The 13,833-nt window shown below is 40.1% G+C and overlaps 1 protein-coding gene across 7 annotated transcripts in view; it reads left to right on the top strand.

The window, feature by feature from the left end:
• The window catches only part of RBMS1 (RNA binding motif single stranded interacting protein 1), a 220,041-nt gene that overhangs the window by 187,735 nt on the left and 18,473 nt on the right, over positions 1 to 13,833 (top strand). For all 7 annotated transcript variants that reach the window (XM_005897272.3, XM_070357510.1, XM_070357522.1 and 4 more), the window contains exons 5-6: positions 5,098 to 5,255; positions 7,152 to 7,231. In XM_005897272.3, coding sequence (XP_005897334.1) covers positions 5,098 to 5,255; positions 7,152 to 7,231 — 238 coding nt within the window. The remainder of the gene's footprint in view (positions 1 to 5,097; positions 5,256 to 7,151; positions 7,232 to 13,833) is intronic.

The raw sequence follows: 13,833 nt of genomic DNA, 5'->3' as shown, positions 1-13,833 counted from the left end.
ACTTGGCATATGGTAGATATTAAATGTTTGTTTTGTTGATGACCAAAGAAGCCAATTAAGCATGAGAAAAACTTCCCAGCTTGGGCAGATACGGAGCGATAAGAATGGACCATTTAAAAATTATATTTATTGAGCTCTGTCCATTGAGTACCCTGATGAAATTTACCAGAAGGTTTTCCAAAAGGCTCAAGGTCATTCCCACTTATGTTACACTGGGCATTTGTTTCAAATGTGTGCGTTTTTCAAAATAAAAGACTCAGAATCTATGAAAAGAAGAAAGAAACCCCAGACAACGAGCTAAAAAGATAAGAAACTCAAATCAACATTGGTTAATAGAGTGATTCCTGTGGGCCTTTCAGCAGTACCTCTTCCGACCTGCTGGGGGTCAGCACATCATTCCATGTTATTTGCCTAGTGGTATGCTTGCAATTTTTTTCAGTAAATAGGCAGTCAAAGAAGCAGGAATTTAATCGCCCTTCCACACAGAGGTCTACCATGCTTCAAGCAGTTTGCATTCACATGCCCGTAAGCAGCTATCTGCTGGTTGGTGAACCTATTCAGTACAAGAGAAAACAGATGTCTGGTCTTCCTGCCAAGTCCCTTTCTTGCATTTTAGGAACCATTCCACACGCACAGGGAGGTTTTTGTTAATTTCTTTCAGATGATGACTGAGTGCTTTACACCACGTGGGACCTCTGAGCCCTACTTTTCTACTCAAGTGAACATTAGTAGCCATTTATCCCTCTCATGGCCAATGTGGGATCTAGTTTTCTACTTGTTAGAGAAGCCATTGAACCCTTTCCACGCCTTGGGATATAAAGAGGCCTATTGGCCGCATTTTTATGTCTGACCACCCATAATTTACAGAGTAATTGTTTTTTCAGACATAGCATTGCATGTCATAAAACAGAATTACAGTTGTCCCTGATTTAAAGGCGCAATATTGCCCTTATTCAAGAACCACTCCCCTTACTACAAGTACTGTATGTTCTGTTTACTATGAGTGTATCATGATTAGAACACAGGGACCCTTTTTTGGTGATTAGATATTTTTGTGGCCATTGCTGCCAGGTTGGAATTGCTTCTCATTTTTGTTTTTTTATTTTTTTAGTAAAACTGTATGCAGAAGAAGTTGACCGTTTGAAAAGAAAGATAAATAACATTAGCCCTGGAGGTCATTCCAATGAAAAGAGCTAATTGACTGACCTTTTGCTATTGAAAACAAATGCATTAAAATCATAGGAAATACCTACCTATATTTAGTCTACCTTATCTACCTATCTTAGAGTGGGTTGGGAGCTCAATTTCTGGATTCTGATTTAGCGCTTTTAATTATTTTTTTCCTCATTGGTAAACTTTCAAGTTGAATCAGCATTTTAAAGAATAATATTTTAATAATTTAATAATTATATTTAATAATATTAAATATTCATATTTAATATTTAATAATAATTGATATTTTAATCATAGCCAGTAAAACACAGATTTAGAAAGCACTTAGTTACCTTACATTGTTAGTTCTTTTGAAAATACTTCACAGATGACAAATTCTATGAACATTCTTAAACAGTCTTAAATGTTCATCATTTAGATTTTAATAATTGTAAACCAAAAGGAAAGCTCATGATGTTTATGATACATGTTTCTTACATAACATTTCTGATGCCATATCTTTGTCCCAGGAGTGTTTTAATGCTCCTTAATTAGGGAGTTCCCAGCTTCTCTGAATCTGACTAAGCATGATTCAGAAACCTTTCTAATAAGATAGGTTTGATCACATCACTCCCTTGCGTCTGTGCCTCAGGAAGCTTCCCACTTTTTAGGGCATGGCTTTCTAGCTGTGGTTCCCCCTTCCTAGTCCTACCCCCTCACCCACCAGAGTACCTGAAATTACAGAATAAATATGGCTTATCTCTCTGGAGTATCATTATGACTCCAAAGTATTAGGTCAGAAATATTGTTCTATATTGAAACAAATTCAGATAATTAGGGAGTAGATTGCAACATTCACATACCTTTCCCTCCCCCCCCCCCCAGATAAAGCACAAGGCTTCAAGGAAACTGTGCAGCCTTAGCAAGGCTCCTTTCTCCATTGCCCACACACTGCACGAGACATAGTCATTCTCTTTGCTGCTGCACTCCTTAAGTGGAAAAGTTTAAGCAGGAATGACTGACAAAAAAGTCAAACTCCTTGGATAGCTTTTTACAGTCTGGTTTTCAGCCTCGTGCCTTATGCATGTTTCTCAGGTCTCAATGTCATGCTCCCTGAAAAGTGTTCCCTACTAAAGACAAGCTGCCCTGTGTGTTCTCCCATTGGGATTTGTACGCGTCTCCATTACAGCATTCATTTCGTGTGTTTCTATCTCCCCAGCTCCAACTGTAAACTGTTGGAACACAGGACTGGCATCATAATTATTGTGTAAGAGGGTCTGGAATGTACAGGATACACTGTAAATGTTATTGGACTGTGTTAGGTTACAGGGCCCCTCAGTACGCACCTTCAGAAAGAAAGGATCCCATCTGTGTTTGCCAGCTAAGGACCAGATTTCCACAGGAACAAATACAGTCTTATGCACTCCATGAAAGCTTCAGGGACTTAGGAGATTAGAGCTGACATGCGGTAGCTAATTGAGAAGCTGTGCAATTAAGTGGGCGAAATTGAGGAGGTAGTGAGTGAAGTGGAAATAAGGAATGGAGATTTTACCTCTTAGCCTACCTCAAAAGAATTGAAAAATTTGATACATAAGAACATATTGTTTTCCCCCTTATTTTGAAGCCTTTTATCTATTGTTATGCATTAAATCACTCTGCAATTTTTATATATTAAAGATACACTTTATGTAATTGTCAGTGGGAGATTTTGCTCTGCGTAAGGTAATCAGTGGTACCACAATGACTTTGGCTCAGAGGTTAAAGCATCTGCCTCCAATGCAGAAGACCTGGGTTTGATCCCTGGGTCGGGAAGATCCCCTGGAGAAGGAAATGGCAACCCACTCCAGTATTCTTGCCTGGAGAATCTCATGGAGGAGGAGCCTGGTAGGCTACAGCATGGGGTCGCAAAGAGTCGGATACGACTGAGCAACTTCACTTCACTTCACTTCACAATGACTTTAATTTCAGCCAGAAGCAAGGTTAGTAGCCATTTTTATTTAGTCTGTCAAGGGTTAAGGAGATTAAGTTTTTGGCTTACTATTGAACATTTGAAAATTTTTGATATTTTTTTTATTGGACCCAACTGCGCCTGACACACCTCCGAGAAGCTGGGAGCTTCTGCTCATTCCTTTGGGACTGGGGGTTGCAGGCTGCCTTCTGTCAGAACCAGGAGGTCACAGAGAGTACTTTTTGCCCATAGTTTCTCAGTCTGTGGTAACTTTAATTCTTGGAACTACCAGGGTGTTTTACCCTTTTCTGGGATACCAGATTACTGTTTTAAGTCTTACAACTTAGGTATAGTGTGAAAGATCAGTACTCACTTTTACTTGCAGATTATCTAAAAGGAGAAGTTTTATTTCATTTTTAATTAATGACAGAATAACATTTGATAGTAGAAACTTTGTACAAATCCAAACATTTGTATACTTCACATATATTTTTCAAGTACTGTACTTCACATATATTTTGAAAATCTAAAATATGACGAGTGCACTTTTCTGAGGCCTAAGACTAAAACATCAATTAATGACTTTGCTAATAGTGCTTGTTGGGCTTCCCAGGTGGCTCATTGGGTAAAGAACCTGCCTGCAGTGCAGGAACATGCCAGAGGTATGGGTTCAATTCCTGGGTTGGGAAGATCCCCTGGAGGAGGGCACAGCAACCCACCTTCATGTTGCCTGGAGAATCCCATGGACAGAGGAACCTGGAGGCTACAGTCCATAGGTCACAAAGAGTCAGACACATCTGAAGCGGCTGAGCACGGCACAGTAGTGCTTGTTAAAATCATAAACTTGCATAGTTCAATATGTAAAGATACAGTTGATTAATAATATCAAAGGAAAGCCTATTTTAAAGTTAAGACCATCCTAATCTCATAATTGCCATGGTGAATTTTTATTTGCTCAGAAAATACTCCAGTTGTCATGTAAGCTTATTTCCTCATGATTTAACACCAAACTCTTCGTAAATCAAGATACTTGCTGTGAGAACCCCATGAACTGTATAAAAAGGCAAAATTATACGTAGCAGTTACTGATTCTCAGAAAACTCAGTTCTTATCTTTGATTTCAGCTGATTTTACTTCTGCAATGGAAGGGTGAGTGGGAAATGGTCTAATTGTTGTTTCTTAGACTTTCATATGCATTTGTACTTCCTGAAGATCTTGTTAAAATGCAGTTTCTGATAACATCAGTCTGAGATGGGACCTGGGATCCTACATTTCTAGTAAGCTTGCAGGTAATTCCATCACAGCTGGCTCCTGGATCACTCTTTGAATAGCAAAGATTTCCCAGAATGCCCTACCCCCTTCTACACTTGAGTTTAGCTTTATCCAGATTCTAAAATTTGCTCTGCCTCTAGTCTTTCATTTTGTATGGCTTTGTAGGTTTTTTATTTTTGTTAACTTAAGAGCCCTCTATTTTCCTTTGGTGATCACAGATCAAGGTAGTAAGGACTCCACCATAGAGCAAAAGAAGGGAATTTGGGCAAACTACCCCTGAATTTTGGATGACTTGGTCCAGAATCCATCATGTGTCTCTGGATTAAATTATTAGCAGTAACCACCATCTGTGCAATAGTGTGCCCGAAATGGGCTCCTAAAAATAGTAGTGGAGTCAAGGTTAGTTATTTTGCAGAACACTGCAAATGGCTGAGACTTGTACTTGCATGAGGGCATCCTCTCCAACTTAGCAGTGCCTGCCAGCACTTCCACTTCCAACCTGCCAAGAATGGTTTGGTAGGCTCGTGACTGACCTGCCCAGATTGTCCAAGCTTCAGACACTGTTGTTGAGTGTCCAGGGTGACTTGGGTGTTCTATAGCAAGTGGTCTCACTTGCTAGTACTTTGAAGGGACCTGAACTCAGAGAGTGGTTAAGTAAAAGTGTGTTCATGTAAATATCTCACCTTGTATTAGAAATTAACAGATAATTCTCTGTTCCATTTTAGCAACAGGAACAAGATCCTACCAACTTGTATATTTCTAATTTGCCACTGTCCATGGATGAGCAAGAACTTGAAAATATGCTGAAACCATTTGGACAAGTGATTTCTACAAGGATACTACGCGATTCCAGTGGGACGAGTCGTGGTGTTGGCTTTGCTAGGTGAGCATACTGCCCTATCTTCGTGTCAACAATAGCTCTGCTACATTTCCTGGAGAATAAAAATTGAGCAAGAAGAGAGAATTTAAGCCAGGGTTATAGGAGCCAGTTGTACCATGAACTTAAATTATGCACAAAAAATAATTTGCATCTCCCCCAGCTCTTTGGAAACTCACTGGAATTCTTGAACCTGAGGACCCTAAATATTTGGAGACTTAGGGTAAGGAAATACCACATGAGCAATAGTTTTGCAAGTGTGTTTCCTTAATATTTTGACTAATTCGATCAGGTTGCCTAAACTGCTTAAAAAAATAACTGCAGGCTCCTAAATTTCATAAATAAATCGGTATTTTTGTCTCATTAGGTAGAACTTTGATTCATCATCAATAAAATCAGTAAATTAGATTTTTAATGAAATATTTCACACATTGAGAAGAGTACAGCAGACACCTAAGCACCAGTTGTCACACACATTATAACACTTTACAGTTTTTGCTTCAAATTATCTTTTAAGAAGTAAAATGTTGCACATATCTAAAGCATCCTCCTTCCTTCATCTTACTTTTATCCCTTCCTCCCCAGAAAGGGTGCTTCCGTGCAGTGGTTAGTTTGCTTCCTTTGATTTTGACATAATTCAAATCTGAAAGCCCACATACAAAAACTGATTTTACAGCGCTTAGCACCCTATTAATTCTGTGCAGTAACCAATAATGTCTACATGTTTTAAAGTATTGACTTTGATTTGGGGGAGGAAATTGCTGACTTTATCCTGTTTGATGACAGTCGCATCTACCACAGGCCTGTGAGATCAACAAAGCAAGCATTGTTCACACGTTGACATATAAAAAGAATTGAGTTAAAGAAAGGACATTGTGATGGGGTTGCCAAGCAATGAAGCAAGGTCTAGTACTTGGTTCTTCTGGCTTTCAACCCATTGCTCTTTCTGTTAGACCAGATGATTTTATAATAAAACTAAAATATTCTACAAGTGGAAAGTCACCAAGGCCAGAACCCATTGTGCACTTCATGGGTTAAAAGGATCAGGTGAAACAGTGAAAGGCCCAGCACCATCTGAAAATCGGCCCTCTGTGGGTGTTCTTCTGAAAGCAGATCAAGGACTTTCGTTTCTGTATCCAAAGATGGAACCCAGTTAAATTCTAATGCTTTTTAATTACCACCCATTAAAATCAAAATGCAACTATTCTGGGTAGTCCAGGAGTACAGTGCATTTTGAACAGATTATTCAGTGTTTCCTCCATTAAAGAAAAATAAATCAAAATTATTTAATTCCCCCGAAATGTTTCTGCAGATGTAGAATAAGTTGTCAGGCTCCATCCTTTAATTCTTCCTCTAAAGCCAAGAAGGCAAAGAAGGAACATAATTGACTTCACTAATTTTAAACTTGAAGCTAAAGTGAAAAACTTGTAAGACACATCCTCTGTTCAGCCCCAATTCATTTCATGACTTTTGAGTCTGTCGTTTTGTGAATAAGTAAAAGGAAAGACCATCTCTAAAATGAGCAGTGTCCTAGCAGCACTAAATACACTAGTAGTTTAAACTGGTATTTTTGTTTTTGATTCAGTATCATAACTAGTAAAGCTATTGTGTATTGATTATCATTTCAACAAGTAGAAAAAAATTAAACATTTTGTGTGCTTGATTAAAGGTATAATTTATTTCTTTTATGATTCTGAAGGTATCTGGTCATCAAGTTTTCATTTTACCATGGAAACACGCAAACAACACTAAAAGAGAATAAACGCACTTTTTCTTATCACTCACATTTTGTTAGGTTTCATCTGTATCAAATAAACCTGTAAGATTGTATTCATGTGCACAGAACGAAATGAAAATTAAGATATCTTTGATTATTTATGTCTTATTTTTATGTATAAATAGGATGGAATCAACAGAAAAGTGTGAAGCTGTTATTGGTCATTTTAATGGAAAATTCATTAAGACACCACCCGGAGTTTCTGGTATGTTGTTTGTCTAAAATTATATTAGTAGTCTTTTCTGTTATTTATAATTTTAGGATGTGGTGACTCTTATATCCAGAACAAAACACTCCTCATTTAGCTCTTTAACATTTATTTCTTTGGATCTCCAAAAAGACTTCAAAATTCACTTCTCCCAGCTGTTTAAATGTGAATGGAAGCATAGAGTCACAGATGTAGAAAACGAACTCATGGTTACCGGGGAGGAAAGTGATGGGGAGGGGGAGGGATGAACTAGGAGACTGAGACTGACAAATACACAGCACTGTACCGTGTATGAAATAGATGATTATGGGAACCTGGGCTTCCCTGGTGGCTCAGCAGTAAAGAATCTGCCTGCAGTGCAAGAGACCTGCGGGAGACAGTTTCGATCCCTGGGTCAGGAAGATCCCCTGGAGAAAGAAATGGCAACCCCATATTGGTGCCTGGGAAATCTCAAGGACAGAGGAGCCTGGTGGGCTACAGTTCATGGGGTGGCAAAAGAACAGGACAGACCTGAAAAACACCAACAAATAAGAAGCTCCAGTTTATCACAGGGAACTCCACTCAGTTCTCTTTGATGATCTGTATGGGAAAAGAATCTAAAAGAGTGGATATGTGTATATGTACAACTGATACACTTTGCTATACAGCAGAAACTAACACAACATAGTAAATCACTATACCCTAATGAATTTTTTTTAATTCAAAAAATAAAATGAATATGTATGTATAAAATGAAAATGTATATATGAATGGAAGCAGACATACTGGTAAGGAGCTGTGTGCCTTGCAGAGGATTGGAAACCTCTCCTCCCTGGATGCTAAAGGCATCCTCTAACACACCTTCTCATTCAGTAAATATTCTGTCAATCATATCCTTTGAGGACAATGGTACTTTCTACCCCAACTGCTGCCTTTGTTCTAGATGATTTCAACATGTGTGCGCCCTCCCTGCTTACAGTGCCTGGACTGACCTGCGATGGCCCCTCCATCCGCTCCTCTGTAGCCTCCTCCTGCCGTTGCTCTGACCTGTGTTGTCTTGACTGAGAACAGTGCACCTCAGGAGATTTCATTTCAACATCACACCTCCTCTGACTCCCACTAAACCTGCTCTGAAAGACAGTGAGCTCCAGCCTGACAAGACCCTCAGCATCACTGGGCCTCACTCAGCCTCTCACCCTTACCTAAACTGTAGTTCTTCACAGTTTTCACCAGATTGCACAGCCCTCTCCCTAAACTGCTCCCGCACCACAGTCCTAAGGAGATGGCTTCACTTCCATTCCCTTTAACTTGGCTGTTCCCTTCTCACCCCTCAAGATTCTGGTCAAGGCCTGCCTCCCCACTTCAACAGCCTTCTCTGCTCCCATTGGGTTACCGTCTGCATTGCTCCCTGAGGACACCCACCTGTAGGGCAGCATTTAATTTAACAGGTTTACACATGTCAGTGCACTAAACTGAGCTCCTTGAAGGCAGAGCCTGTTTTCTCATCTTTCGGTTTTCACACCTATCTCAGTACTTGAACCTTACTAAGCACCAATAACTGTTTGTTATTTTGCATAAATTTAACTACACTAATTACCAAGACAACACTGTTTACAAGCTGGCGTGCAAGTGGCTAACCACAAATTGGAAGATGTTCCTATGTGTGCATGTGTAACTAGTGTTTAGTATTTATTCTCCTGTAGCTCTAAGGCTCCATCTTTAACTGGATGGCTGATGATTGTGGTTAGGGATCCACTTTAGTTTCGGTATCCGGGTGAGTCCCACTTCATAGAGAACTGATAAGTATGTGCGGCGATACCATGAACTAATCGCATCCTTCAACACCGAAACCTGATAGGATACAGTTTGCATGGCTGTGTGTGAGCTTGAACTGCCTACTGACATGAGTTTGAAGCATAAAATACAAGACTTGGTAGTACATTCTTTCAAGGAACTCAGCCTTGTGAAAAAGCTTCCTTTTTTGTTTTTCTTAGGCAGTTTTCTTTTGAGTTGAAATTAAAGAAAATAAGAAGGGATTGTTTTTACCCTCCAACTAAGTAAAGACAAGGGAAAGATTTCATACGTGGGGAGCCTTCTGTCAACCTTGCCCTGCAGGCCTTGCAAGGCCCCTGCACAAGCTGCCCCCATGCCCTGCTCCCTCCCCTTGCTGTCCTCTGCATAGCCAGGACCCCAGAGAATTACCTGAGTCCCTTCGAAGGGCTGCTCATCCACACACCTATGACCTCCTTAATTTGTCAGCCTGCTCTTGAATGCAACAGGGGAATTTCAAGAAGGAAAAACACCACAGCACCCTTTTATTTTGATGTTGTATCAGCTTAAGATAAGATCTTCCAGTTCCCTGAGTAAAATAGATCTCAGCATGTCACAAATTGAGGTTGGCCAGTTTCCTTTTTTCTCCAAAGGACTTCATGGTTGTGTCATTTAACTGTTTTCTTTGAAGTAGATTTGAAGATTGTTGGTCACACCCATTCTAGGAAAAAAACAAAAAAGACCTGATTTCCAAACCACATGTAAATGATTGTAAGATTCTCTGCACCTTTGCAGCTAATAATGAATAGTTTCTTCCAAGTAGTGCTGAGGGTCAGAGGGGATGTAAGAGCAAGATCAGTTCCTTCTCCAAGAGGAGCATCCCCTAGGGAGGACAGCTGTGTGGTCAAGCCGTTCTCTATATTCGAACCAGGACTTAACTTTATGCCATTTTCTGATGTGTGATGATCTCTCCTGTGTTTCAGTATTGGTTCCCGACTAGACTACAAGTTCTTTAGTGGTGAGGGCTGTGTTTTATATGTTAATTTTGCGGTAGGCACCAAAAGCCTGTGCATCGCCCTACACTAGCAGAGGTTTACCAAAGCGTTTTCAAGAGCATTTTTCAGATGGAGTGCTTATCACAAGATTTGTGGCTGGCTATTTTGATGGTCTTTTGGGATAGATTTTGCCTATAAGTGGTTGAGCTGCTGTTTTGGCAGGAGTTTGAAATGTGCAATGCAGGTTGGGAAGCCCACTGTTCAGTAAACAACCTTTCCCCAAAACAAGTCTCCAGTGGACTGGAGAACCCACACCAGAATTGAAACCATTTTCAACATGTCTGGATTGTTTTCTGTCCATGTAAATACAAGAATTATCTTTGACTAACAGTCTGTTTATTAATGCCTCTCTCTCCCCTCCAATTACCTGTCTGACTGCTCTGTCACATGGGTTTCTTCATGGAGTGCATATGATTACTTTCAGTAGAACCAGATGAAAAAGAAAAAATATTGTCAGACAAGGTTAAATTGAATGGGCCTCCACTTTCATGTTTAAATAATGTAGGCTTATTGCTAGGCAGACATAACATTTCACAAATACAGTCAGAGGATGGTTTATTTAATGATGCAAGTTGTTTAGCTGGCATAAGCAGAATTATCCAGGATGGTTTCTGTCAGAGTACTCCGATTGTTGCATGACTGGCGATTTGCATGTGACATTGGAACCAAGTATAGAAAAGAAACACACATTAGACACAGTCCCCCAAAGACACTTTTTGAGAATTAGCAAACTGAGCAGTTAACTCACTGCGTGACACTAGAAAGAAAGTCTCTAGATGGCAAAGCAGGAGGAGCTCAGCTATGTCATTTCTCCAATACCACCCATCCTTCTGCCAGCACTGTCTTCATGCCAGGGTGTTGAAGCTCGGTCCCCTATATGGGGCCTGGTAATGCATGTTTAGAGTTCCATAAAAATCACTCAACCACATCACAACATTTTATGCAGTCTTCTTTCTGAAACTGCTTTTTAAAAAATCTTGTGCTTTTGTGTCTGATATTACCATATTTTCACAAAGGCTTTATCTTATGGCAGATTCTTCAAGCATTCATTACAATTTATGTTGAAAAAGAAATTTCTCAGAATGCCTTGCCTTCTATCCTTCTCCGCACTCAGGCTCTCACTTTTCTCTGAAAATGCTGAAGCATTTTCTTTTGTTTGGATTTACCTTGGTTTTGAGTGCTAGCTGGTTTGCACTTAGTCACATTTACTTGAAAGGACCACGAGGATAAAAGAACTTCTTTGTGAGACAGTGACTTCTTTGTGAGACAATCTAGGTGAATTCCATAGACATTTAAAAGCAGTATGTCCTATTGGGTTGATAAAAATTCCATTATGGAGAAATAGTACAGTGGTGCTTTCCCACACAGAATGTTAGCAACAAGAGATGGGCAGAACTGAGGTCCAAATTAGGAGATGTGCCCAAGGCAAAGACACTGTCACTCATGGTCATGATTCAGAGATTTGTCTGGAAAATGTTCTTCCAGTACCTTCCTGGAAGAGAGTGCAAATGCATACGGCATGTTAGCTGGAATTCTCCTAGGGCTGCTTGCCCTGCACCCTCTGTCTTCGCACAACACGCACCCCATGGACAAAGGCCACACGCATATCCAGTGCTGCAGAAGGCAGTATGATCACGTCTCTCCTTCTGGACCTCTCCGTGACGTTAATGGAATGTGAAGACAACCTAGTGTGGTCGGGGCAGAGAGTTTTGTTTTTTGTTGTTTTTTTTTTAAGAAAAAAAGTGCCTAGTCACTGGATATGCAGTTGCTTGTTAGATTCCCAGCCTCACGCTGGCTTCATTCTGCTGCATTGCCTGAAGCTTCTTCATTCTGCATTGCCTGAAGCTTCTCCTGTGCAGGCGATGGAGCTCCAGTGAAGTGCATGTGTGACTGCTGGCCGACTCCATCCAAAGACCCCAGCTTGTTTTCCATCTGCTTTCTGTGTTACCTTGACTTTTCAGTTTGGGTATATGCCCGGCAGGGCTTGAAAACTGCTTTTATCCATGTTCTGGAATGTTCCATATATAGGTAAAATTATTTGGGCCTTGTTCAGTGCCAGAAGGCAGAAAAGGTAATGTTTAGAGGAAAAATTACAAATCTAGTAAAAAGGCTGGACATCTTTCAAGGGCTTTTACTGCCCATTTCGTTTCCTGCATGTTTGGCTTAAGCTTCATTTACTCTGTTAAAAAACAGAAAATTTGGGCAACTCTAGGACAAAAGAAATACTTGAAGACATGTGCGATGGTCCTGGTACCTTTAGGACAATGTGATCAGACCTCTGGGATTGTGATGGTTCCCGTCTCTCTCACCTAGTGCGTACAATAGAGCAGAGTCTGAACGCACGTTCTGTTGAGATGTTCCCTCCAAAGGTAAATCATGAGTAAATCATCGCCGAGAAACCAGAAGGACAGGAACCATCCTGGGAGGCCAGTGGGGTGACGACTGTCTTGCAGATCCAAACTAAAACTTATTCTCTACCAGAAGGAAAGTCTGGTTTTTAAAAAGTGACAGGGGATCTCAACCAGACATGTGCCCATGTTTCAGATGAAGACACTCTGAGTGTTGTGCCAGGTTTAGGAGGAGACTGCCTTCAGGCAGCTGTTACCTCCGTGGATCACACCCAGCCCACAGCAGGCCCACTCCAGTCAGTTTTACACCTTTCTACTGTCAGGTCCTGCTAGAGAGGAATAGTAAATAGTGGTGTGTGCGCGTTAAGTCACGTCAGTCCTGTCCCAACTCTTTGCAACCCTGTGGACTGTAGCCTGCCAGACTCTTCTGTCCATCTATTTGTCCAGGCAAGAATACTGGAGTGGGTTGCCATGCTCTCTTGCAGGGGATCTTTGCAACCCAGGGATCAAACCCATGTCTCTTATGTCTTCTGCGTTGGTAGGTGGGTTCTTTACCACTAGCGCCACCTGGGAAGCTCATAAATAGTGAAGTAAGATTTTATTAAAGCATAAGGATCTTGAGTTAAAGATTTAGGTGTTACTATGAAACAGTTTTCTAAAAGGCATTTGCCAGTAACTTCATCCCTAACTACAACTTAAATTACATCAAGCCAACATAGCAACCATAGCCAGCTCTTTAAATCTCACAGAATCAAATCCCAAGGAAAACAGGCCAGTCCCTAAAAACGTTTATAACTTCTAAACCAGAAGTTCCTCTCCCAAGAATTTAACAATTCAAAGAAGGAGCCACAGCTCAGAATTTGAGCTCCTCCTGTTGTCATAGTGATGATAATAATAGTAACTAATACTTATTTAATTGTTCTGTGTGTTTATATATATTTATATATATAGTAATTATAACAATGTTTTGAAGTAAGCACTCTTAATGGTCTCCATTGCACATATTATGAAACCAGAGACCTGCCTGGAATCACTAGCTAGTAAATGGAAAAGCCAAAATTCAAACCCAGAAAGACTAATCTATATCCATTGTTCCAACCAGCATAGAATCTGACCACTAGCATCACATTGGCACTGGGACCAAAGAGATAAAATATATAACACACACAGATGTTCACACAGTGTTAGTTGTAAGAACAAAGAAACTATACATGATCCCTTTTCAAATAGAACATTATGTAACCATTAGAAAAAAAAGATTCTGTAGCAAGATAAAGGGCTACAATGTAAATGATAAAAGCCCCTATCATTGCAAAAATGAAAAATAAATATAGACTTAGAAAAGTAGTAAATATAGAATATTAAAATATTTATGTTGGAGTGATGGGAAAATATTGTGTTTTTGGTTTCTCTTTAACCTGACTTGAATGTTGGTTAACCATTATTT

The sequence above is a fragment of the Bos mutus genome, chromosome 2 (genome assembly GCF_027580195.1).
Source record: "Bos mutus isolate GX-2022 chromosome 2, NWIPB_WYAK_1.1, whole genome shotgun sequence".
Taxonomy (NCBI): Eukaryota; Metazoa; Chordata; class Mammalia; order Artiodactyla; family Bovidae; genus Bos; species Bos mutus.
Note: the sequence above shows the minus strand (reverse complement) of the source record. Positions and strands in the feature narration are given on the sequence as shown.